Source organism: Podarcis liolepis (assembly GCF_965112155.1).
Source record: "Podarcis liolepis genome assembly, chromosome: Z".
Classification (NCBI taxonomy): Eukaryota; Metazoa; Chordata; class Lepidosauria; order Squamata; family Lacertidae; genus Podarcis; species Podarcis liolepis.
The window spans coordinates 44134788-44162396 of record NC_139570.1 but is presented as its reverse complement, the minus strand read 5'-3'; the positions used below and the strand labels follow the sequence as shown (position 1 = coordinate 44162396).

General features: G+C 44.8%; 1 protein-coding gene across 5 annotated transcripts in view; it reads left to right on the top strand.

Moving 5' to 3' along the window:
- The window catches only part of ASTN2 (astrotactin 2), a 706126-nt gene that overhangs the window by 471030 nt on the left and 207487 nt on the right, over positions 1–27609 (top strand). For 4 of the 5 annotated variants that reach the window (XM_083485710.1, XM_083485711.1, XM_083485712.1 and 1 more), the window contains 2 exons: positions 26006–26130; positions 26761–26865. In XM_083485710.1, the coding sequence (XP_083341836.1) occupies positions 26006–26130; positions 26761–26865 (230 nt within the window). Of the gene's footprint in view, positions 1–25431; positions 25687–26005; positions 26131–26760; positions 26866–27609 lie in introns of those variants that run through there. The other variant, XM_083485713.1, reaches the window with a different exon arrangement.

Here is a 27609-nt window from a genome sequence, read left to right as displayed (position 1 = left end):
TGTGAGTGCTCCAGTTGGAGAACAGCCTCTACAAAGGTGTCATGGGCTTTGAAGAAGCACAAACTCAGGACAAATGGAAGAAATGAGCTAAGAGGAAGGCACATTTGGCAAATCCTCACCATAATCAACTCCTGCCTGGTAACTTTTGTTCCCACTATGGTAGGACGTGCGGGTCCAGAATTGGCCTCCACAGTCACTTACGGACACACTGTTAAGACCATATTCATGGAAGAAAATCTATGAGTGATTGCCAAAGAAGAAGAAGGTATTCTGTGTGAAGAGAAAGCAGACCTGGTTCACACAACATGGTAAATCATAGTTTGGCTTACCAAGACTGCACGGGTATGCAGGCTCCTGGAGGGTTGCTTTGCTCCTTCTCTGTCTCTTATACAGCTATATGACACTGAGCTAGGACAAGATTTGACTCACTGCATTCACCAAACTGGGATTTATGGTTAAACTCAGTGCTCACTAACCATGAGCTGTAACCTTGGTTTGTTCTGACTCAACCAGGTTGGGAATCTATATTATGAGTCTGTTTTACACTTTTTTTTTGTCCTAATCTTCCATGCCTATTTATGTGGAAATCTAACTGCATTTTGGTCATTTAGGTTGTCTCAGGAAGTGGTGGAATGTATCTCCATGATGCCTGGGGCTGGTGTGCATGTGGGGGGGCTCCTGCACCAGGGGTGGGGCAAGGGACGGAGGACAAACAGAGCCCACTGCACCTGCTCAGCCCCCCCCCCCCACCACCACTGGGGTGACACCAGCCCCAAACAGCATGGCTGTTGAACCCTTTTCGCACTGCCTTCCATGAATTGAAATCTTGCAAGGCCACTTGGGAAACGACAGTGTGGGATGCAGCAACCGTGCACTCTTCAATCCAAGCCTCATATGAGGAGGGTTTAACAGCTCTGCCACTCAGGGCTGGTGTAGCCCCAGCGGCAGCGGGTGCTGAGTGGGTGAGGTGGGCTTAGCCCCCTTCCTTCCCCCTCACAAGGCCGGGATCGAAGGATACCTAGCTGTTGCCTCCCCATGCTGCCTCACCCCCATGGCCTTGCAAGGCTGGGATCCAGGGAAGGCGGTGCAAGAAGGCACAACAACAATGGCTGTGCTGACTGGAAGCCCAGTCAGCCCACATGGCATTTGGCAGGCATGAAGCTGACACCCCCAGTATGGCCTGGTGCTCCTGTTAGCATTGATTCCTCCAATGCCAGGAGAGGAGCACTGGGCAGGGCTGTGCTGGGGGCACCTATTTTGTGCCCTCTCAAAAATCCATGCCTGGGGCCACAGCCCCTCTAGCACCTCCCACACTATGCCCCCTGGTCTCATGGATCCTTACACTCCATCAGTGTGTATTGTGTGAATGCGTTTGCTGTTTTAATCCAGTTTCAGAAATAAAAGCACAAACCAGTATCTGTTGGTTTCTATCCACCATCTCTCATTCCTTCTTTCATGGCAGGCTTCTATTTCTGGTTGTTTGTCCAAACCCAACATGAATTAAAGACTCTTCCAAATACTGGATTATACATTTTCTGGGCTAACGTCAACCTGGAAATTGTAACATTTTTCTCTTTTTCTTTTTTTATTCCTTAGGTATATTTATCTACCTAATCCTGAACAAGAGCTCAGTGCAAACTTAAACATTTACTTAACTAGGGCATTTAGTTGGCCCAACTGAGGGATTTCAGCATTCTGTATATTCTCTTAAGGTACTATAGCACAGAGATGCTTGCTTTATGTCTGGGGTGGGTGAACATGTTGCCCTAGGGCCACAGTTGGCTCAGTTTCATGCAGTCCTCAGCATCATTTGGCTCTCTGGATGCTACAGGAGCAACATTTACTCTGCAGACCACCCTTTTGAGGATCCTTTCCTCCTTCACTCTGTGTGTGTGTGTGTGTGTGTGTGTGTGTGTGTGTGTGTGCGCGCGTGCACACACACACACACACACACACACACACACATGCATGTGTGTGGAGAGAGAGAGAGAGAGAGAGAGCTATGCAATGATGCAAACTGCTGAACTGTTGGAAACTCATTGCATAGCAGATTTGTATTCTATTGTGTGAAAGAAAAGTTGCCAGCAAACTGCTTATGCATTCCCTTGCAAACAAGAGGCTGCTGGTGCAGAACACTTTGCCAATGCATTGAGTAATTGACTTTAACTTATTGCCACACTGGATATAACCCTCTGGCTGTGCTCACTATCAACTGTTCCCCACCCATCTTACTTTTCCCATTGGTAAGCGGCATTTCACGTAGAAATAATTCCCCCATCCCAGCTCTACATCATATCCTTCCCCTCAATTGTCCCCCCCCTAAATATAACATTCTTCCCCTCACACACACAGTGGAGTGTAGAGTAAGAGACCCTTTCCGCCCCTTTTTATTCCTTCAGAACCAGCTGCCAGGCCATTTGGGTCCATCTCATTTCTCAGCCTCCTTGAAGCAGTTTGACAATCAGTGCATCACACAACCCAGCAGGGGCTGATAGGTGGGAGGAACTGCAGAACTGATGCAGCAGGTGGTGACTGAGAGAAGGGAAGAGTGCTCAGCCTGCCTGCCATTCACCTTCTTCTCTCCCTTGCCCCACCTGCAATACTGCCATAGAGATTGCAGCTCATACCAGATGTCTGATACCTGCAGCAGCAACAAGTGAACATCTGGAAGGTTATATGGCATTGCCACACGTCATTAAGAAACCTGTGAGCCCCATGCAGTGGATGGATATGCTGATCAAATAGAGGCTGTGCGTAAAATGAAGGCTGCAATAGAGACAATGGGCCTTAGTTCACAGCTCCCTAAGAACTGGATTCTGCCTCCTGGGAAGATTGACTTGGAGATCAACTTGTGTTTGTGTATGTGTGTACACTCTCCTTGCATAGGGTGTTTTGTCTTCTACAGTTCAGTTGAAATGCAGAAAAGTGACATCATCATGTACCCTACTTGTGCTTTTAGTGTAGACAATACTTCACACATGAAAAGGGGGCATACTTGCACCATCCCTATTTTCATAACAAGGATCCTCCCCCTTATTACACCTTGCTGGAAGCTGTACTGCCTTGTATTTATTCAACTTGTAGGGACTTTGTGGAGGGGGCTGAACTCGTTCAATTCTCATCAACAAAATTCCAAGTAGGTATTCTCTAAAGGAATAAACAGGGATAAGAGACCAGAAAACCAGAGACAATTGGTGTGTATTTGATTACAGGCACGTGGACACACTGAACTAAACATGCTGTTTCAAAGGAATGTATAGGAATTGTATCCTGATAGAGTCAAAATATAGACCATAGCTTCAAGGCAGAAAACACAGTTGTTTATTGTTTGAGCTGTACTTATTTTCTAGCACACCTCTCCCCCAGTACTAAAGCTTTTGAAGATCTGGTTCCTTCAGGAATATAGTAGCTTTCCTATATAAACTTTCCTCTCCCTTTTTAAAAAAGTCACCGATTTTGATCCTTTTCCTTTAATGCTCATGGAGTGCAAATCAGCAGTAGTACAGGAAGTAACCCTGCTTCCAGTATTGCGAAAGTAGTGGAATCAGTGTTCAAAACTCCCATTGTTCTAGGCACATTTTGCGACAGGAAATTTCATTAAGACGAGCAGTTTCTGAGCTCTGGACGCAGTACTGTGTCTAAGATTTCAGATTAAAACTGCAAAGTGGAAGGAAAGGAGGACCTTTTTCTGCCTCCCCACTTTCAGCTACTCTCTGAAGACCCTCTTAAGAATATTAGGGGGAGGGGTGGAACTAGACCATGTGAAAAATGAACATAAAATTTTAGCTGCAGTTCATTCCGTTGTTGCGCCCATAACCTAGGTTTGAGGTGTCATCTAGCTCTTAGCTTTCATATCTCAGTTTCTAACACTTACTGGAATACTGAAAAGTGTTTGATGTGTATATTAACATTTAATAAACCAGTTTAAGCTTGGTTTTTCCTGTTTCCTATGGAGTTCCAGTAGGAGCTCCATAGTTATCTCCCCACCTCAAAAGAGAACAACAGTGTTGCGTTCATTTTGCTGCTATTAACATGAAACTTCTTACAATCAGAAATTGGGAAGTGGTGATCTTGGGCAAGGACTCCTTGTGTGGACCATATTTTTGTGGTGTTTCCACCACAGTAAGTGACAGGTTTCAAGGCTGGTGTAAAATGGACCACATTGAGACCAGACAACAGCTGCAGCATCAGGAATGATTTAGATTTCTTCACTTGGCAACTGTTGATATGCAGATTGAAGCAAAATGCAGCCAACCAAGCTGTATTTGAAGCAACTGTGTACACTATTGCTATGGGGAGGAAAACGTAAGTCACTATATATTCCCCATTGTGATATTTATGAAGAACCCAGGAAGAAATTAATTGCAAATTTGCTAGTCAGCTTGTCTCGTTTCGGATGACGTATCTAGAGTAAGCTTATCTTTACTTGCCAATCCAGTGAAGGATGTGACGTTTAGAGGTGCCAAAGTTGCAGTGCTTGCACAAAAGCCAAAGAAGGGAAATAGATTAGATTAAAGCTAATGCAATGAACTGCAAAGATCTGTGGAAACTTAACATCCGGCCCCTCATAGTACCATGACCAATTTCCTTTAGGTAATAAGCAATTGTGGCTGACATGGAGACATTAGAACTCTTGAGCACTTTAATACAATTTCATTTAAACTCTTGGTACACACTAATTGTTTTATGACTTTTGGTCCTTGGCTATTATTTCAAGATGGCCATGTTTTTTGGTGAAACAACAAAACTAAAAAAAATTTTTTTTGTTTTGTTTTTTGAGATAGAGATTCAAAGATGCATTTAGCCAGATCAGTTTCTCTGCAGGTGATTAAGCAAGTGAGAACATGTCTTCTGGTCCCTTCCAACAATTCTGTGATTCTAGCTAGATGTTGAGAGCTGTTTTACTTCAAATGCCACTCAACAAGCTAATAGATAACACACAGAGAGAGATATTTATATACACTTCCAAACAGACTCATAGAATTATAGAGTGGGAAGGGACCCAGAGGGCCATCTAGTCCAATCTCCGGCAATGCAGGAATCTCAACACGCAGTCCCCCATCCAATTTGAAACCATATCGGACCCTGCTTAGCTTTGCAAATGTGGTAGTAGTTTTATTGCTGCATTACAAGGAGTGGGAACCTGGGTAGCTGTGCAGCTGTTCTCTGAGACAGTCAGAAAGGAAATGGTCCCTTGCAGTTCAATTGCACCTAAAGGAGGCAACCCACTGATTTCTTCTAACAGTGGGGAGAGTGCAGCTAGCCACAAGTCAGAAAAGCAGAGTGAAAGGGGGAGCCTTCAGATCCAATCTGCAGGGTCCCAGTTTTGAGGCTTGTTCAGAGAATAAACCCATGCCTTCCACACTCTGGCCAGGTTCTAGCTGGCCTCGTCCTTGTTCCACTCCTGGGAAAGCTTCTTTATCACCAAGACCACTGAACTACCTGTGGATTTTCATCCACAAAACGCCATTTGTGTTGTGCAATGATGAAATTCTCCAGGTCCCATTCAGAGGGTCTCAAGTGACCTCGGCTTATCCCCACACGAGCCACCAAAATGTGGTAAGAATTCACTTCTATACCACCTTGTTTATTACCCAGATGAGGGTCCACCTTTTAAACAAACTACAGAACCAAGGGAACTACTTTGAGTCTCAACATCCTGGAGGGACCAGACATTTTTATTTCTATTGCAAAAGGACAGAGCTGCTTCAGAAATTTTGCTATAAAAAGTAATCACCATATTTTTCGCTCTATAGGATGCACTCAACCATAAGACGCACCTTGTTTTAGAGCGGGAGAACAAGAAAAAAAATTCTCCCCCTCTCTGCGCATTGCCCCTTCAGTGAAGTGTCAGGAGAAATGGAGCCCCTTCCATTTCTCCTCCCACTTAGCTGAAGGGGCGCTGTGCCTTAGCTGAAGGGGCACCTACCTTTCAACAAAAGGAACTTGAAGCCTCCGGAGTGCAGTGGGACCTCCCGCTGCGCTCCGGAGGCTTCAGGTGGCTATCCCTGAAAAGTGTGTCCTATAGAGCGAAAAATACGCTATTAAGATGTTCTATCCATGGACACTTACGCAATCCAATGAATTCTTGAATGCTGGTTGAGGATGAGGATTTTGTGACAGAGAGCTGATGATCCTTCCAAGGCCCCAGTCTTATGGTTGAGTGGTGAAATGTGTTGTGCTGTCAACTTGATCCCAAGTACTGCAAATGCTCCACCTTGTTACTCCCAGGAGATGCAGACTATGGCACAGGTTGGACAATGGCTGGGGATGGTGGTGGGAGACTCATGGTGAAGATGGCCAAGCATATAATTTTGTCTCTGTTGCATTACAGTGAAGGCAATGTGTAAGGTTTACTTTGCTGCCTACAACGTATCCTCAAGTAGCAATCTGGCAGAGTTTTTCAGTGGTGAGAGGTTTATTAACACCTAAATGGGAGGATGGGGTGTAACGGGCCTCAGAGGCTCACTGTGGCAAATTTGCTCAACAGTTTGGAAATGAAATCACTCATCCCTGTAACAATTTAGATGCCATGGATTTGACAGTTCCTGTTGAAGGTGTTTAGTGTGGTTTCATGATACCAGTTTTTAACTCATGAAGTCAGAGGAGAAAGACAAGGTGCTTGGAAAACTTGGTCCAACCACATGCTCTCATGATCATTTACCTATTGTGAATCATTCAAGGAGGGTGCTGGCGAGATTGCTGCTGCGTATGGTAAAACATAATTTCACAAGAGGATTGTGCTTACCACCTTAATAGTGGTGGAAGTGTGTCTCCTGCTCAAAAAGCCAACCTGGGCCTAGAGGTTTATGTCAATCATCACCAAGTTGTAAATACACCTTTGTCAAGGAAAGGCAAAACTTGAAAAAAGGCAGGTCGTGACTTTGGGACTGAGTTGGCTTTGGTCCCCTTTATCAGTAAAGAAACAGGGAGTGCGTAACTCTGTTCCTCTTGCTTGATCTCTCAGCAACTTTTGAGACCCTTGACCATAGTATCCTCCTAGACTGGCTCTATGAGTTGTAAATTGATGCCCTGCTTCCCAGTGGTTCCATTCCTACTTAGAAGGAGTTGTTTTGGAGAGTAGCATTGGGCAACTATTAATGCCCTCCCCACCCCCCACCCCCGGTGCCATGAGGTGCCTCAATATACCACCTTGTTTCCAGTGCTGTTTAAAGAAGCCGTTGTATGCAGTCATTAGGAAATTTGGGACATGGTATCAATATGCTGGTGACAGCTAGCTCTATATCACTATTATACAGTATCTGAGTCAGATGAGGCTGTGGAAGTTCAAATCTTATAAAAAACAGTCTTCACCTGCTAGCAGGAGGAAGTCATCTATGGAGGGAGTTCTAAGGTCTGGGCCCTTTAAAGGGCCTCCCCCAAAGATCTCGGAACAGGTTTGTATGGGAGAATATGGCCTTTCAAATAGCGTGGTCACAAGCCATATAGGGCTTACCCATCTCATGTCCAGGATGGAAATCAATCCATGGAACACAATTTGTATTTGCTAGTATTGTTGCTTTCAGTCTGCAAACAATATGCAGTTGATTAAACAACCTCCCATTTGAGTTGTGGTTCCTTTGAAGGGAAATAAATGGGGCAGAATAACATAATGACAACATAGGTTGCATAATTAATCACCTAAAAACATAAATTTCACAGTAAACAGATACAGTGGTACCTCGAATTACAAACACCTCAGGTTACAAACGCTTCAGTTTACAAACTCCGCTAACCTGGAAGAGTTACCTCGAGTTGACAACTTTGCCCCAGGATGAGAACGGAAATCGTGTGCCGGTGGCGCAGTTGCAGCAAAAGGCCCCATTAGCGAAAGCACACCTCCAGTTAAGAACAGTTTCATGTTAAGAACGGGCCTCCAGAACGAATTAAGTTAGTAACTAGAGGTTCCACTGTAAAGTGAAAGTTAACTGCAATGGAATGGAAGCAATACTGTATGCCATGTATATAGAGCTGAAGCAACGCCTTCTTACTTCCCTATTTCCAGCTCTGTATACAGCTGACCTAAAGTTGCCATACATCTTGGAAAACATGTCCTCTTTTGGGGGACCAACATTCCCATATGGGTGGATTTTTACATTTTAAAGAAAATGTCCAAGTTTTTTGGGGGGCAGGGGGGTGGGTTCAGGCTCCGGCAGCTCTGGCTTGGGCTGCTCTGCATATTGTGGCTGGTGCCAGCCTGAAGTGGGCAAAGAGGTGCAAGGGCACAGCGGTTCCACACATCTATGTACCTCTTTCTCCAGCTTCGGCTGGAGATATGGCAACCCTAGCTGACCATTATGATCAGCAATCAGAACTGCAGTTTGGGACATCTCCTTGAACAGTGTGGTGTTTTGGGGGAAATTAATCCTGCGTCCAGTCAGCGCTTCCCCTGTGCAGCTCTGCTTTGGGGCTTGAGGCTGACCTGGCAGGGAGCAGAGTAGCAGCGGTCCTGCGTCCGTGTGAGATGAGGGATAAATCAAGTCCAAAGACAGTCCGGTTCTTATCTCTAGAAGCGTTTATTTACAGAGCAGTAAATCCATCACATTCCATCGGAGCTTTCCGGCATCTTTCCCGTGCTCCAAAAGCACACACTGCCTCTCTGCAGCGGAGCTGCGTCTCAGGCAGAATCGAAAGCAAGTCTGAACAGTGATACAGACTGTGACGCACTTCTCTGCGTCAAGCTCCTCCCAGATACAGGACACCACGGAGTTTTAACCCTGTCAGTTCCAAACTCCACAGTGTTCACCTGCACCCCATGAGGCAGTAGTGGAGAATGGGTTACCAGCCCCCGGGAAGGCGCAAAAGGGGTGGGGCACCACAGCTCAACTGTAGCACGCCCCACTGGAAGCTCAGGCCCAGGAAGATTCAGGCCCAGGAGCCAGTGCACTGCCAGCCAAGGCTTGCATGGCTGCCTCTGTGTGCACTGGGCGTTGCAGCGACACATCACCATGCCTGTGGCTGCCTGCTCCCATACAGCAGCCTTGGCTGGGGAGTCAGTGGCAGCTCTGGGGCAGGAGGGAGCCAAGGACGCTTCCCGGCGCAGCAGCAACCTGGCAAGCACTGTGGTGCCAGCCATGGGGGCAGGCAGTGAGAGGGGGCTTCACCCCAGCAGGGAAGGGCCTGGCTGGCTGCCCACTCTTGACTTGCAGCCCATCCAGCCAACCATGCACCACACTTTGCAGTGCCAGAAAATGGAGCCACCTTCCTCCCACACTTAAGACTCCTATGGCCTAGTTGCACCCTTCTGAATGTTTGCCCAGGGTGACGCCCCACACACTACACCTCTGCCACCAGGCCATTGTATCCTCCTAGGTAGGAAGGACTATAGGCAGCTTCCTGTTTGGAATGGGATCCTATGTGAACTATGCCTCTCCTTGCCAGCCTTGCTCTGATGCAGTTGGGGAAGGCTGGTTCCTTTTGAGCATCAGTGTAGTATTTCTAAATCAGGATGTCTTCTGTCACATCTTTCCTGATTGTTCCTGGGGTTAGATTAACTGCCTGACAGGTGTGAACTTTTAAAAACACATTGCATTTGAGTAGGAGGTCAGCAGTGTAAAGGTTCTGCAATCTTTTATATATTTATACTAGACTGCTCAATAGAAACTCCCCCCCTCCTTTTGAACTTTAAAAAAACACCACTGCCTTTTTGGGACACAAAAATTGCTTTCCCAATTGTAGTCAAGCTTTGAACTTAATCGTCACAAACATAAGGCTCTGTGTAAGCGGCTGGAATCTCAAAGGAAGGAAGATAACCTCTGATTTACCAAGAAGTTGAGAGCAAAATAATTTAGCAGTGACTACCTCCCATAACAGTGACTTTGTAATTAAGGCATAAATCTGGAGCGGCATTGCCTTAACAGTGCATTATACATACGAACAAGGTGTTGCTGTGGGAACGATAAATTTTCCTGAATCTGTTCACGTTCCACACCGAGTCTTCCGACATTCCCTCTAGACACTTCAGGGGAAGCTAGATCTTTTTGCCTATCATGAGTTTTAAACCCATGGGAGACAGTTTAGTAGAATAAACAATTGCAGCGAGGAGGGCGGGCGGATTGAAAGACCAGGAGAGAAGGGAGGAATAAACATTAGAATGGGCATGTAGAAACTCTGCCATGGTACTCAAGCATTGCAGGAATTAATACTGTGGGTTGGGATACTTGTATGTCAGGATGCACCTCATCCATCTCCTGGAGCAAAACCCTCACATGAATAGTCTGAAGAATAGTCAGCATAGTTTACCCATTCGTCTTTTTCTTGGCCCCCTTAGAACAGGGGTCACCAACCTTTTTGGGCCAGTTGACATTGGAATTTTGAGAAGCCATGATGGGGTGCGACACAACTCAAAACGTCAGTTGTTGAAGGGTGTATATGAAAGGCTGGTTAGGGAAGAGCAAACAGTCTTGCATGGAAGGGGTATTATACCTTTTGTACCCTGCCCATAACACAGGTTGGACCAATTCCAGCACCAGTAACTTCCCCACATGCTAAATACAGGTGGACCAAAGACATGAGAAATTTGAGGAGCCAGGGGACATCTCTTTCCTCCAAGGAGAAAGGGCAAGAGCAGGTGTTGGAAGAAATCAGAAAGACAAAGTGTTTCACCCCTCCCCCAAATAAGTAAGAAGGGAGGGAGGGAGGGAGGGAGGGAGGGATGAGCTAAAGCTGCTATGGGAATGTATGCAATTGGGGAAGTAATTCTTTCTGTTTGTCCTGAATCTTCCAACACACAGTTTATTTGGATGTCCTGAGGTTCTAGTATTGTGAGAGAGGAAGAAAAACTATCGATCCACTTTATCTATCCCATGCAAAGTTTTATATGCCTCTAGCACGTCTCTGAGCCCCATGTTGGGCAAAAGATTCTTGCATGGCAGGGGGTTAGGCTAGATGATCCTTATGGTGTCTTCCAACTCTACATTCATTCCTCTCATTCAGCTTTTATCTAAACTTAAAAAGTCCCAAATGTTGTAAACTATGCTCATGGGAGAGTTGTTCCATCCCTTTGATTGTATTGGTTGAATGAGGGGGATGAGGGTTGTGGGTGGCTTTCCTGGGAGCTGACACCACAGTTTCCAGGTGACACTTGTGCTGTTTTGCAAGCAGTGCACCTGGAGAGACTTTCAGTAGACAGATGCCTCTTTATTTCCCCTGTCCCTGTGCCATTTGTGTGTGTGTCATTCTTCCTTGTTTCTTTTGTTTGTATGTGTGTGTGTGTGTTCTCAAATCAGATGCTATTAAGGAAGAAGGGTCCAGGTTGTGCCGTCTGGAGCATCCCTTGGCTCCGAAGCAAGTGCAGCTTTTAGTGCGCCTGTCGCCATTATGATTAGTATTCTGCTGTTAGGATGAAAAAAGGCTGCCAAGACAGAGCCCGAGGCATTCTGCCAGAGATGATTGACTGAATCATTTTCAGCACCTCGCAGTTACAGACCCGCTAAGTTTATATTACAGCGCTGATAATCCACCCACCCACTGAGTGGTTAATTTATTTTTAAAAGGGGTGCCAGAGCTTTAAGTCTGCCTGGGAGGCAGGTTTGCTAACCTGGACAAGACTTTTACTTAATCCCAGGTGTGCTGTGGTTGCTCCTGGCGACTCATTTTTGCAGAAGGGCAGTCTGCACATGTCCATAGATCCTCTTCTCGTACTTGCTTAATGTGCTTAGAAGGTGAGAAGGTGAGCTCCACTTCACTAGAAGTGATACTTCCACTCCATTGATGTACTGGGGCTCCTAGCTCAGTGATTTGCATCTACAAGGTCCCAGGTGTAATCCCCGACATTTCCAGGCAGGGCTGAGAAAGACTTCTGCCTGAAATCCAGTCATTGTGCGCAATCCTGAGCTGGAGAGACCTGATTCAATATTGATATGACATTTACTGGCGCTTCAAGTTTCATGACTCTGAATTACAGAAGGGATTTTTGTGTGTGTATTGGAGTGGGTGGGGGGGGGGAGTGCAATAAAATTCTAGCTGAACCAAAGATTGGACGAAAGATTGCTAACTCATAGCCCTTCCGATGTTGTGGGACTACAGTTCCCATCACTCCCTGACTGTTGGCCATTCTGGCTGGGGTAGGCAGGGTTGGAGTCCAGCAATACTGATGATTCTGATTTGGGATGAGGCAGCTTAGTATGAGAAATTCTCTTGTGCCCAGTGCCACCTTCTGCGACCGACAGCAAGCAGCTCTCTTGAGCAGAGAAAGGCCCTTTCCTGGTTGTGATCCACAGAATCAGGGACTGGGTGTGAGTGTGCAGCTGTGATTCTTGCATTGCTGTGGCTTGGACTAGAAATCCCTTTCCAATCCTACAATCCTGTTGTTCTATTATTCTAATAGCTTGATGACAGAGCATCTGCTGTGCATGCAGAAGGTGTGAGGTTCAATCCCTGGTACCTCCAGGGAAGGCTGAGAGAAAATCCTTGTCTGAAATCCTGGAGTGCTGCAGCCAGTCGGTATTGGCAGCGCTGGGTTGGACATACCTATGGGCTGATTCAGTGTAATGTGGCTTCATTTGACTACGGAAGATGAGGCAAGGGGGCAAGATGTGGTATAAACGGGATAAACTAAGTGACAATGCATATTTCAGTGATCACAAGTCATGGGTCTGTGTGTGTGTGTGTGTGCGTGCGTGCGTGTGTCTGTGCGTGTGTGCGTGCATGTGTGTGTCGCCACTTTCCCTAGGAAGACCTGCTGTTTACTGCTGAATCAGATTGTCTGTGGATTGACATTCATTCAAATCCAGCAGTACAGTGGTACCTCGGGTTACAGACGCTTCAAGTTACAGACTCCACTAACTGAGAAATAGTACCTTGGGTTAAGAACTTCGCTTCAAGATGAGAACGGAAATTGTGCTCCGGCGGTACGGTGGCAGCGGGAGGCCCCATTAGCTAAACTGGTACCTCAGGCTAAGAACAGTTTCAGGTTAAGAACGGACCTCCGGAATGAATTAAGTTATTAACCTGAGGTACCACTGTATGCAGCTGGTTTTCCTAGGACCTTTCAGATCTGTGTCTTGAAATCCTACAAGAAATATGTAAAATAACCAAACAGGTGTTGGACCCCCCCCCCCCGAATTGGCCCTATTGAATATTTTCCAAGCCAGTAATGCTTGCTCACTCTATAAAGAACTTAAAATCCATGTAATCTCAGCAGCCAGAAACATCATATCTAGACACTGGAGAGACCTGTCAGGAGTAAACATGGACCACTGGTACCAAATTGTATGGGAAACAGATATATTAGAAAAGCTAACCAACAGACGGAAACAGACCAGGAGACAAATACAGGAGGACTCCTTCACCTTGGTATGGCTCCCCTTTATTATATATACAGCCCAAAATGACAATAACAGGGATCCACCAACAGCATATGGATCAATATGGCTAACCTGGCCTAACTACTCATCCCCCTTCCAAACACGCAAACAAATCTCACTGCAGTTAAGTGAAGGCAATCATCCACGCCCTGCCCTCCAACCTTCTCTCACTGCCAATGTAAACCAACAAATTAATAGATAGAGAACCTGCCCAAGTGACGCTGACACAAAAACCTCACACATTTACCAATTTTGAAAAAAAGGAAGAATAATATGTACGTTTACCACCCACCACTCTCTCCCCCACCTCTCTTCCCCTTCAACCCTATACTGCTTAGAACACTGTCTTACATTGAACATAACTAAGAGACTCTGTGATCTGGAAAAAGAAAAGAAAAAGAAGAGAAACATTGCATGTTCTTTTGTAATTCAAGAAAACCTTTAATAAAAATTATAAGAAAGAAAGAAAGAAAGAAAGAAAGAAAGAAAGAAAGAAAGAAAGAAAGAAAGAAAGAAAGAAACTCTACTGTTTACATGCCTCTAATTAAAAAAGCCATTGCTGACCCCATATCAAAACACATCATGCTGAAGCCAGCTGAGCTGTTTTTGAATTGCTGCAGTGCAATTTCCTCATTGTCACTTTTCGGAATGTAACCTCATTGGACAAAGGGGTGGATGTTAATATGATTAACATTTGTAGCAGTGTGAGCTGGGAGAAAAGGTAATTAAATACCATGCTTTGTGGCTTCCGCTAATCACTGTCATGGGTCATGATCTCCTCCTCCTCTCCCTCAAATTAATGTTTTTATGTTGGTGCATTATGGGATGGCAAGTGGGGGAAGCGACTGCCTTAAGCAGGGAATCAGGAACACAGAAAGCTGTCGTAGGCCAGGTGAAACTATTTTATTGATAGGTGTCTACTCAGACTGGTTGTTCTACCTGATCCTGTTAGCAGGTGATGGCAACATTGGTCCATGTGGTTCAGTGTTGTCTTCAGTGACTGGCAGCAGGGACTGAGACTAGGACCTTGTGGATTAAAGCATAGTTCCAATTTAGGATGCTTCCAGACTTTCCCTATTTCAGGTGAAATACCAGAAAATTCAGTTTGCTCAGGTGGAGTGGATTTACTGGTCTTGCACAACATACCCATTCTCCACACCCCATGCCAAAAAATTGGACTTTTTGTGATAAGGAAAGTTATGGTGAAATGCACTAGAAAGTGTGGGTTGACATTTGCTTGACGTAATGTCCTCTAACCTCTGCATAGTTTAATCAAAATGAATGTTCAACGTGAATGAATGCTGCATTGTTTTTAACACTTGATTGGAAGCCGCCCAGAGTGGCTGGGGAAACTCATTTAGCATCCTAAATTGGAACTATGCTTTAATCCACAAGGTCCTAGTCTCAGTCCCTGCTGCCAGTCACTGCAGACAACACTGAACCACATGGACCAATGTTGCCATCACCTGCTGAATAATAAATTATTAAATTATTATAAACAGCCGGTGTAAACCAACCTCTCTGTAAAGAAAGAAGGATGTGTCTAATAGACAAGCTGTTTGGAAGACCAGTGACTTACGTCACCTGCCAGTGTTGGGTGCAAAGGGATGACTCTCCCCCACAAGCTTTTTGCTTTCTTGAAGGGTCCTATTCCTAAGACACTACCTAGCTGAGTGTGTGAGTGTGCTCCCCCCCCCAAAAAAAAACAGCAACAACAACACTCTGCCTTTGCCTCAGTTTCATTCAAAAGAATTGGAGCTGTGATCTGTTAAAAAAAGAACAATTTTTTGAAATTTTCCATGTTTCCAAATACAGTACAAACTACATGGTGGAGTCCAAGCTTATGATTAGAACAGCACCAAAACAAGGGAAAGGGTTGTTAAAGAAAAGAAAACACAGGAAAACAAAGTAAAAACCTAATTATGCCAGGTGTATTCAAGAAACGAAGAAAGGAAGTTGCATGAATTAGCAAGCTATTACTATAGGCACACACTAAGAGGGCTGAGGCCACAAATATTTTGGCATTAAGTCATATCAGAACCATTTACGACGTGATTCCGGAGGTTTAATAGCATTGGTTTTGATACATTGTACAGGCATTGAGTGGGTATCAAGTGCTAATAAACGACTCTTTTACTATCACACCTCTATTTATTCTGCTCACACACTTTGGACAACAGAGCCCTGAGAAGTAAACAAAGATGTGTAATGTTAGTGTCCCACTGTTTTGAGTCAAACTGCCACTAGGAGGAAGGTGACCAGATATTTGGGTATAAGATTTTGCCTAGTGACTGTTTGGCAAGATACTAAGGGATTATTATTATAACTGAAATGTAACCCATCTGTGTCATGGGACACAGTGATATAAGATCGGAAATTCACCCAAACCATCATACAGGGAGCCACTTTAACTAAAATGTGTTAATTGGAAGTTGGTTGGCATTCTGATAATTGTATAATTTGGGAATTGTTATTTTTGTAATTTGGCTATTGTTGGGGTATGTTGGAATAATAATAATAATAATAATAATAATAATAATAATAATAATAATAAATATTTAGATAATAAAGCTAGCTCTGTAGTCAAAGGGATAATTTGCTGCAGTGTTGACAGGATTTCTGGGAGCTGTGAACTTGACTTGAGGAGACTACCACTTTAGAATAAATATTGGGATTCTGAACTGTGATGCACTTGATGGGAGTGATGGCTTTGGATGTGGGATGGTGCGAGTCAGATTGTCACAATTTCTCAGTCTCTAGCCTATCTCAAGAGAGGGGATAAATAGTGTTGCATTTTAAAGCCTGCAAGAGGAAAAACAGTACTTTAGTACCCCTGGTTAAGAACTTAATTCATTCCGGAGGTCTGTTCTTAAACTGAAAGTGTTCTTAACTTGAGGTACCACTTTAGTTAATGGGGCCTCCTGCTGCCGTCGCACCACTGGCACGCAATTTCTGTTCTCATCCTGAGGTAAAGTTCTTAACCTCAGGTATTACTTCCGAGTTAGCAGAGTCTGTAACCCAAAGTGTTTGTAACCTGAGGTGTTTGTAACCCAAGGTACCACTGTATTGCCTAATCAGTACTCATTACCAAAACAATCATGTCCAAACACTGACCTATTATAACTTTCCCAAACACACATTCTGTGTTTCCTCCTTCTCACACCTTCTTGTTCTCTTCCTCAGTAATTAGGTATATTTTCATTTCATGAGTGTAAGCCATGGGTAGGCAAACTAAGGCCTGGAGGCCAGATCTGGCCCAATCGCCTTCTAAATCTGACCCGTGGACGGTCCGGGAATCAGTGTCTTTTTACATGAGTAGAATGTGTGCTTTTATTTAAAATGCATCTCTGGGTTATTTGAGGGGCATAGGAATTTGTTCATTTCCTCCCCCCCCCCAAAAAAAAATAGTCTGGTCACCCACAAGGTCTGAGGAACAGTAACCGGCCCCGTGCTGAAAAAGTTTCCTGACCCCTGAAAAGCAATCACACAAACCTTCCAACTCTTTGCCCATAGCAAGGAGGGCTGGCCATGAGACTTCTTTAGAATTCCAAAAACCCACACACATCCAGCAAGAAACTCTGCCTTTTCACAGTTGCTTGAGAATGGAAGTTAACAGAAGTAGTGCATTGTTCAAGGCATGTGCAGCCCTCTACTGGCTTAAACTTCCAGCTGCACCTCTGGTTCTACCGTGTTTCCAGCTGGAAGGACTGTGAGATGCTTCTCTGTCTTCCACAATCTCTGCAAAGCCATTTAGTGCAGCAGCCTTTCACCTTTTCAGACCCAACTTTAGCCCAAACATGTGTTTTGGAAACTCACTTCTTAATGGTTTCTTAGAATCCAGGTAGTGCTGCCACTAACCTTTGATGAATAAACAAGACTACAGGTGACTTTCATTTTATTTGGACTGATTTCATTTCTTACACGATGGCTAAAGAACACGGTTACCACCCACCTTGATCAAACACATGCATGTCTATGGAGCAGAATTCTAAAGTGAAAACCCTTTGGGTTCAACTCCTTGCCTTTTTAAATTCATATTGTTCTGGAGAAAGGGGGAGGACTGGTTTTGGGATGCTGTTATTTTCTGTATATGTTTGTATTTGTCCACTGTGTTCCTGAAAATCAATAAATATATTTGAAAGCACCCATGCATATACATGCACAACTTAGATCTGTCCTTGAGTGAGAGATTTAGCATGATTGTGCAAGGAAAAACACATAGTTTTAAACCTGTTTCTGTGTGGGGTGAATATGTGATGCTGGATGGGAGGAGCTGCAGCTCACATAAGAACAGGGTGCTGTGACAATTTGCAGGTCCAGAATTTCAGGGAAGGGTCCACAACTCAGTGGCATTCTCTAGCTGAAGGCCCTTTGGGATCTACTGCTAATCAAAGAAGGGAATACTCAGGTAGATGGAGCAAAATGCATATGGCAGCTTTGATTATGTGTCTTGTGGGGAGGAGGAATCACTTTCAAGGAAGGGAGGGAATATGGTGGCAGAAAGAAAATGGGTGGTCCACTGCTTGTTTTCACCCCACACCCTTTGATCCCACCACTGCTTTGGTATGCAGCCCCACCAGCAAAGGGGGGGTATTCCTAATCTACATACATCTTACACACACACACCTCTTTTCATTACCCCAACCCCTCAATTGCACATAAATTCTATTCAGAAATGATTTGATTTCTCTCTTTCCCCCCACACTCCACCCCCAAATTCATATGCAGATGGAGCTTTTGGGTGCTTCTATTCTTCGACTTCTTGCACTTTTTGGAAATCTGGGTTGCGATTGACAGCAAGCCAGGAAGGCCAGCTTCTGAGCATGTATGCATGTTGAATGTGTTCAGTTCTGGGCACCACAGTTTAAGAAGGATATTGACAAGCTGGAATATTTGCAGAGGAGGGTGACCAGGGGATAAAGGGTCTGGAAACAAAGCCTTATGAGGAACGATTAAGGGAGTTGGGTTTGTTTAGCCTGGACAGGAGGAGACTGAGAGATGACATGATAGTCACATATCTCATGGGCTGTTACGTGGAAGATGGAGCAAGCTTGTTTTCTGCTTCTCCAGAGTGGATGACCCATATCTATGGATTCAGATTACAAGAAAGAAAGAACTGTTTGACGTTGGAACAGACTAGTTCAAAAGGTGGTGAACTCTGTTTTTGAACAGATGTTGGGTGGCCACCTGCCAGGGATTCTTTAGCTATGACTCCTAAATTGCAGGGGGTTGGACTAGATGACTCTTGGTATCCCTTCCAACTCTTGTGATTCTATGAATACCGAAAGGAATTAATGTGCATCTCATGCATGTTTGAATCTCTGACATCCTCTCTGAAAACTGCAGCCTGCATTGATCCCTCTTCCATTATCTAGGTTGCGATAATTTATGAGGGTCATACTTTTCAGTGGGGTGTGTTTTGTTTCATCCCCGTCACACACCGGAGCTAAGAGCAGAGTGAAATGGTAGTGCGGATTTCCACTGCACCTGCCTTGACTGATGCATCTTGCATCTGTGTCCAGCATGTGCTTTGCAACAACATTCATCAGAGGCATAAATCTCCCTTGTCACTGCTACTGTCTCTCCCAGAGCTGCTGTTGCAGAGTCAGCTTTCCATGGATGTTGGAGCTGTCACTTTGTACAAAAATCTATTTGCCAAGAGTTTCAGTGTCCACAGTGCACTGTTGCCATTCTTCTCACAGGCATAGCCAGGATTTTTTTGTTGGGGGGGCAGGGCTTTTGTTGGGGGAGGGGGGGCAGAACCTCAGTTTGCTATGTATTTTTATTTATTTTTGTTTATTTGGGGGGACAGCTGCCCCTCCCTGCCCGCCCTTGGCTATGCCCATGATTCTGAATGTACACGGAGTTTCCTTACTCTGAAGGTGCACATTTCATACATTCTGCTGTTTTGTTTAAAGAATAATAGAATCTGTAGCACGAAGACAGCATCTGATCAGTCTGTGGTGCTGGTGGAAGAGGGCTAAACCTTCCCTGCCTTCACCACACACACACACACACACACACACACACACACACCATTTTCCTGAAATCACCTCACCTCCCAAGCAGCAATAGCCCCATGGGACAAAACATCCAGTTATTCTGCTGTCATGTTTTGCTTGGTCCTAGATGTTGAACTGCCTAACTTGGTAGTGCCATAGCCTTCCTGCCAATCATTCTCCAGGGTCTCACAAAGAGATTCCGCTTTCTATCTGGGATCCTTTTCAAGGGAGATGTCAGAGACTGACCCCTTGATTTATACATGTGATGAATGTTCTAGATCTCTCAGAAAGTGTTAGAGACCCTCATCCATTAGAGGGAGTGAATGGCCATCTGTCAGAGGCTCTTTAGCTGTGATTCCTGCAGTGCAGGGGGTTGGACTGAATTATCCTTAGGGTTTCTGGTTTCGTTTAGCTGAGATAACCATTCTGGGTTCTCTTGGAGGGAAGAAGAGTGTGTATTTTTGTTGTTGCCGTTTTTTCTGTCTTGAGCTCGTAAGGAAGGTTTTCCCACCGCCTTGCTTTCCCTTTCTGTATAAACTGTCAGCACTGTGTCTTGTCTGGCTTACCGGATTGCAGATCAACAGGGTTATATTCAGTGTGGCACCTTTCATATCAGTTGCTGCTGCAAAGTGCCTGAAGCAAAGAATCTGAAGGGATAGCAGGAGTGGTGGGAGAGAAGAATTGTCACACACATTCAGTGTGGGAAAGAGAATTCAGGGTACTGCAGACTTCGGGTAAACTGATGTCATGAGTAGCAGATCGGACACACCAAGTATATAAGAGCCATAATGACTGAAACTAAATGCTGCTTGCATTGAAACAATTTGGGCGGGGGGAACTTTGGCTATCTGATTGCTATAGCATTGGTGGAACTGTTATGTCCTGTTGAATTCTGAACCTTGAAGAAGTAGCTACTGTTTTCTAGAACTAGTTATGAAACACCAGCTATCTTCTTCTTCTTATTTGGCGATCACTCATAGCCGAGTAAGATTGTCTTCCATAAACACGGTTTTACCAATGAGTCTGCAAGTGACTGTGGAGGCCAATTCTGGACGCACACATCCTTCCACAGTGGGGACATTGGTTTCCGGGCAGGAGTTGATCACAGTGTGGATTTGCCAAGCGTGCTTTCCTCTTAGCATATTTCTCCCTTGCGTCCTGAGTTTGAGTGTCTTCAAAGCCCACAACACCTTTGGTAAAGGCTGTTCTCCAATTGGAGCGCTCGCAGGCCAGTGTTTCCCAGTTGTCAGTGTTTATACTACATTTTTTTAGATTTGCCTTGAGACAGTCTTTAAACCTCTTTTGTTGACTACCAACACTACGCTTTCCATTTTAAATACAGATAGGTAGCCGTGTTGGTCTGCCATAGTCAAAATTAAAAAATTCCTTCCAGTAGCACCTTAAAGACCAACTAAGTTAGTTCTTGGTATGAGCTTTCGTGTGCATGCACACTTCTTCAGCGTGTATCTGAAGAAGTGTGCATGCACACGAAAGCTCATACCAAGAACTAACTTAGTTGGTCTTTAAGGTGCTACTGGAAGGATTTTTTTTATTTATTTCCATTTTAAAGTTCAGAATAGAGTAGTTGCTTTGGAAGATGATAATCAGACATTGATAATGCCTTACATTCTTACCTGGAGGGTGACGATCAACTTTGCTTGGGCAGAAAAGAGACTTGAGATGTCCCAGGCTTGCAGTGCAGTGGCAGAGATGGAGTCTAGTGATGTGGTGGATGTTTTGTTCTTATAGGGGTTGTTATACCCACAGTCTTTTTCCCACTGGAACTTGCTGGAACAACTTAGGGAGGTGTTCATGGTGAGTTCTGGCACTTTCCCCCCCTAGAAAAATAGCACTGGGTACACCTAAATAAAGCATTTGAAAAGAGGGCAGTGACTTTGGGTAGTGGAGGATGACAGAGGCTATGCTTGATTTAGGCTGCTTATAGCATTATATCTTAGCAAATTTAAACAATAACAACAAATGTTGGGGAAAATACACAGTAAGACCATTCATTCACTCACTCACTCACTCACTCACTCACTCACTCACTCACTCATTGTGAATAAATAGTGATATGAATTCCTTCTCCCCACCAGCACTACTCAATATCTCTAAGCCTCCTTGGTCTCATTCAGGACACTGCCTGTTAATATGCTTTAGGAAGCCCACAAGCAGGGCATAAAGGCAATAGCCCTTCTGTACTTTCTCTTTTCTATTCCACCCATACCAAACCTGCAAATCCCCAGTTCAGTGGCATTCTGCTTCCAGGTGGATATAAAGAGAGTAGAGCTGAAAGAACATATAGCAATTAAAAAAGGGCAAGACACCGACTCATGGTACAATGAAATCCAATTAAAAAAACAAAAACAAACCTGCCACAACAACAGAAACCAGGAAAAAATGTGCATATATTTTTTTAAAAAACTTCCAGATAGCAAAGTCCACAAAACTACCAGCAAAAGCTGCTGCTGCTGCTTCTTCTTCTTCTTCTTCTTCTTCTTCTTCTTCTTCTTCTTCTTCTTCTTCAAAGCATATATAATATAAATGTACCCCAATATGCTAAAGGCATATTGACATATCGACTCAGGGAGAAATGAGTCCAAGATGGATGGAAGTTTCTAAAAGGAGAAATATTGAAGGCCCAGATATAGACCATTCCAAAAAGAAACAAACGTGGGAGGCATCTAAGGAAACTACTGTGGCTGCATAAGGAGCTCAGAGATGAGCTGCGAGTTAAGTAGGGCATGTACAAGAAATGGAAGAAAGTGGAAATCACAAAAGAGGCATACACACGGGTAGCCAACGGTTGCAGCGATAGGGTCAGGTGGACTAAAGCTCAGTATGAGCTCAGGCTTACAAGAGAGCATAAAAATAAAAATAAATAAATGTTTTTTTTGGCTATGCCCAAAGTAAGAGGAAGAACAAACAAGTGGTAGGTACTCTGTATGGGAAAAAGAGAGAAATGCTATTGGGTGATAGAGAAAAGGTGGAACTACTCAACACCTACTTTGCCTCTGTCTTCACCCAAAAGGGAAGCACTTCCAAACCTGGTGATAACAGAATAATGGATATAAGGATGGAGCTGCAGCCCAAGATAGGAAAAGAGCTAGTAATGGAACATCTAGCTATGTTAAATGAATTCAAATCTTCAGGGCCTGATAATCTGCATCCAAGGATACTAAAGGAGCTTGCAGGTGTAATTTCAGAGCCTTGTCTATGAGCTTTGAGAATTACTGGAGAACAGGTGAGGTCCCTACATACTGGAGGTGGGCAAATGTTGTCCCCATATTTTTTTAAAAGGCAGGGGGAGAAGACCCAGGTAACTACTGACCGGTGAGCTTGACATTGGAAAGGTCCTAGAACAGAAAACTGAACAGTAGGGCTGCGAACATTTAGAAATGGATGCAGTGATTACTAAGACCTGGTATGGGTTTCTCAAAAATAAGTCCAGCCAGACTAATCTCCTTTTTTATGGAGTTACATGGTGGGTCAGAGAAATGCTACGAAAAATAGTTATCTTGATCTCAGTAAGGCTTTAGACAAAGTCTCCCGTGATATTCTCATGAGAAAGCTGGTGAAATGTGGGTGGAATGTGGTTAGGTGGACTTGTAGCTGGCTGGAGGACTGAACCCTAAGAGTACTCACTGATGGTTCATCGTCATCCTTGAAAGAAGTGACAAGTGGGGTGCCACAGGGTTCTGTCCTCGGCCCATTGTTGTTCAATGTCTTTATGAAGAAATTGAGGGGATGCTCATCAAATTTGCAGATGACACCAAACTGGGAGGGATGGCTAAAGTTGAGGAAGGCAGAATCAGAATGACCTTAACAGATTGGAGAGCCGGGTCCAAGCTATCAAAATGAGTTTCAATAGGGGCAAATGTCAGGTTCTGCACTTAGGCAGGAAGAACCAGATGCACAAATATAGGATGGGGGACACCTGGCTTACTAGTAGTACATGTGAAAAGAATTTAGGGGTCTTGGTGGACCACATGCTCAACATGAGTCAATAGTTTGATGCAGCAGCAAAAAAAGCTAATGCTATTCTAGCCTGCATCAACAGAAGACTATGTTGGATATTAGTGAGTATATTTTCCAATTCACAAGGTGTCCAGCACACTCCTCACTCTGCACAGCATTGCAAGGCCTTTTGGAGACAATCACCGATGCAATAAACTCACTTCACACCCATGGTTCAGGCAATAAAGTTTATTGCTGGTTTGCAACTTAATGGTTCTGTACATCATTAGCCCATAAATTAGTCACTAGCATGCTGCTGGGACAGTCCGCTTCTGAAGATGGTTCTCTCCCTCCCAGCAGAGAGAACAAAGAGAGAAAAGAACAAGCTCAATTCCTTCTCTCAGTCTCTTATCCAGGCCATAAGAACTCTGCGCATGAACATTACCTCATGTTCTGACCTTGAAGCTACCTGCTTCTAGATAGTTTACATGACATGTGCAGATAAGGAATGACTACTGGTTTCAGTTTCATATATATCAACTGTCTAGTGTCCAGATTAAGGGAAGTCATCGTCCCAGTCTATTCTGCCTTGGTCAGACCACACCTTGAGTGCCTGGGGTGTGCATGCATGCGTGTGTGGTGTTGGCAGGCCCACAGCATGCTGATGTCATTTGCACACATCGTGTTAGTGTGCCAACGTGACATGTGCAAACCCCACAGTGTGCACATGCCACCAAGTGGAATCGTGGGGGGGGGGGTCAGCCCCTTCATTTAAAATTTGTGGGTGCCTGGAGATCCAGGGCCATGCATGGTTGCTGCCTGTGAAGCACACCTGGAATACTGTGTCCAGTTCTGGCCACCAGAATTTAGGAAGGATGTTGACAAACTGGAATGTATGTAGAGGAGGGCAGCTAAGATCAAGGGTTCAGAAGCCAATCCTTATAATTGAAGGAGCTAGATTATTTAGCCTGGAAAAGATGAGACTGAGAGGAGATATGATAGCCATCTTCAACTATCTGAAGGGCTGTCACATGGAAGATGCTGCCGCAAGGTTGTTTTCTCCTGCTCTGGAGGGTAGGACTCCAGCCAATGGCTTCAAGTTACAAGAAAGGAGATTCTGACTAAACACCAGGAAGAACTTTCTGACAGTAAGAGCTGTTTGACAGTGGAATGGACTCCCCCAAGAGGTGGTGGACTCACCTTCCTTGGAGGATTTTCAGCAGAGGTTGGGTGGCCATCTGTCATGGATGCTTTAGCTAAGATTCCTGCATTGCGGGGGGTTGGACTAGATGACCCTTGGGCCTCTTCCAACTCTAAAATTCTATGATTCTGTGATATGTGCTTAAATATGCGTTGGAGAGCTCCCTGATGGTGGTTATGTCACATGTGAACAGAACAGGAAGAACATAGGAAGGAAGTCAGGGCTCATCCAGACTTCCTTTGGGGCTGTTTCCAGGCACAGGTCCACACTTGAACATGCCATACCATGTCCATGTGCTTCCCACCCTCCCCCTGAGCACTTTCGCCACAAAACTCACTCTCTACTGCTGAATCGAAGCAAATGCAAATCTGCAGAAAACCTGGACTGATGTTTGTTCCGACTCAGGAATAAAGAGTGGCTTTTCATAGAGGAACTGCCAGGGCAAGAAAATAAAAAGCTCTCAGACACAGTGCTTTAAAGCACAGACCTTTGCCTAGAAAGCGTTGGGCAAAAGGTAAGTGTTGTAGCTTGTGCAGAGTTTCATATTGGCTTCTGTATGTGTATTTTAAAGAAAGAATAAAAGGGAGGAACAATACAGCAGACCCCGAGGGATCTAATTAACAGCTCCTGTTTCTTGGAGGGGAAATCCAGGTTTGAAGCTGAATGGCGGTGTCACATCTCAAAGAGGCAGCGTCTGTCTGCCTTCCAGAGTACATCTGCAGAGTGTTCTGGGACGAGGTTGGCGGCAGCCATCCTCCCAGACAGCAGCCTTGCTGAACGTTCCTTTGCTGAGTGTAAGTGGCTCCTAAAAGCCAAGGCACCAGGCTGACTGCCTCGCGGCACTCCCTGGGCAGCCCTGTTAGTTACTTGCACCTTGTGGTGCAGAGCCAATGGTAAGGGGAACTCATTATTGCATCTGCAAAACCCAAACAATGCACTCGAGCAACTTGAAAGCACAATGTTTTCAGTCTATCTCCAACACCACCAACAGACAAAGAAGGTCTGGACAAGACAGAATGCCAATAGGCAAAGACTGGATCATGTAAAATAAATGTAGCATAAGTAGGAATGGTTTTGCTACTAGGCTTGCCACCTTCTGGTTTTAGGAGATTCAAAGCATTTTATGGTGAAGCTTAAACTGGAGAGGGGTGCCTCTCATTATGAGAGAATCAGCATTCATTGTTTAAAATGCTGCTGTTGTCCGGGTGCAGTCATAGAGGTGAGGGCAATGTACTTGTAATCTGTCCTTCACTGCAAGTTGGGACAGTATTAGCCGCTCTAGAGTGTGTTTTAAAACAAAGAACTTAGCAAATGGCTCATTCTACAACAAATCACAGGGAGGCAGTTGATTACCTGAAGAGTTGTATCACTGAGGTTTCCCTCTCTCCTTGCACACACACATAAACAGACAATTTCTCTCTCTCTTACACAAGTGCACCCTTCGCTTAATGTCTCCTACCACCTAACACTGTGCTCAGATTCTCTGCCCAGAGGGCACCCAGATCAGTATTTTTGAGTCTTCTGATTTCTTTCTGCAGGGAGAATAATTTCATCAAGGACTTTCCCCAGTTGGCTGATGCACTGATGGTGATCCCGTTACCAGTTGAGGAGCAATGTCGTGGTGTGCTCTCTGAGCCACTTCCAAACCTCCAGCTGCTCACAGGTAGGAGACTTGGACATAGTTGCAACTCACCCCAGAGTTCTAGGTGGAGGGTAGTTCTTATTAATGCCCAGTTGGGAAGGAAACAGTTTAAGCTGCTTGATGGAGTGGTCACTGCCACGTGAAAAGTGCAGGAGAGGCAGAGCCAAAGGCAGCTGGTCTTTCAGCAAAGCCAAATGCATAGCGTTCCTTCTTTCCCTCTGTTGCAGCCCGATGGAATAGCTGCTACAGACTGACAGCTGTACGTGAGCCGAGGGAAACTGGTCTATTGGCAGAGCCCTGCTTCTTCCCCTCTCCCTTTGCCCTTCCCACAGGTGCCACAATTTTTGTGGCTGGGAATTACGTTTTTCTGGATAATTTCCAATTCTAATGCCATGTTAAGTGATGTTTCTTCTAAAACACACACCCTGTTGGTGCCAATAAGCATGGCTCTGTCTTCATCTTGCCTGCAGCCTGTTCATCGAAGAACCCCAGCAGTGACTATTGTTTTGAGGCTGTGATCTCTGTTACTGCACTCTTCATAACCCCCAAGTTTGTGACAATGAAATAAGCCTGTGGGAGCGTAAGTAGACAGCTCTCTTCTCTGGCCACCTCCTGCCTCTTGTGCTCTGACTCCAAATTATGTCTTCACAGGTGATATCCAGTATGACGAGGCCATGGGCTACCCCATGGTGCAGCACTGGAGGGTCCGAAGCAACCTGTATAAAGTAAAGCTAAGCACCATTGCCCTCTCAGCAGGTGAGAACAGCCACATTACAGTGACAGTTGCAAGCTGGGAGGCAGCTGTAGTTCTTTGCCAGAGACCTCTGCTGCAACTTGCAATGGTTGCAATGGTAACTTCTCAGTGGCAGTGTTTGAAACTCCCATTGTTCTAGGAGCATTTTGCGAGAGGGTATTTCATTAGTGCGAGAGGTTTCTGAGCTCTGGGTGCAGAACTGCGCTTAAGATTTCAGGGTAAAACTACAGAGTAGAAGGAAAAGAGGACCCTTTTCCGCCTCGCCACTCTCTGAAGACTGGAGAAGAGACCCTTGTAATAATATTAGGGGGGTGGGCAGGGGAAGGACTAGACCATGTGAAAAATGAACATAATATTTTGGCTGCAGTTCATTCATTTTCACCTTTGTATTCTTGTTGTAAAAACGTGCACCTAGACATTCCATTGCTGCACCCATAGTGTAGGTTTAAGGTCCCATTTAGCTCCTATCTTTCATGTCTCATCTTCTAACATTGCTCAGTGGTTATACATGTGTCACACGTATCCATCAACTAGCTTCCTAAAAGACTAGCATGCCTGGCTATTGATCAGGGATGGGCATTTCAGCAGTTTCTGTACACATCTGCAAGGGAAGCAGCATTAGGGATACAGAACAGCATATTGTCAGCTTAGAGCAGGTTTACTGAAAATAATTGACAAGACTTAGGTCTGTAAGTTTCAGTGGGTCTGCTTAGGTGGCTATAACCTGAAGGAAGCTGCCTTATACT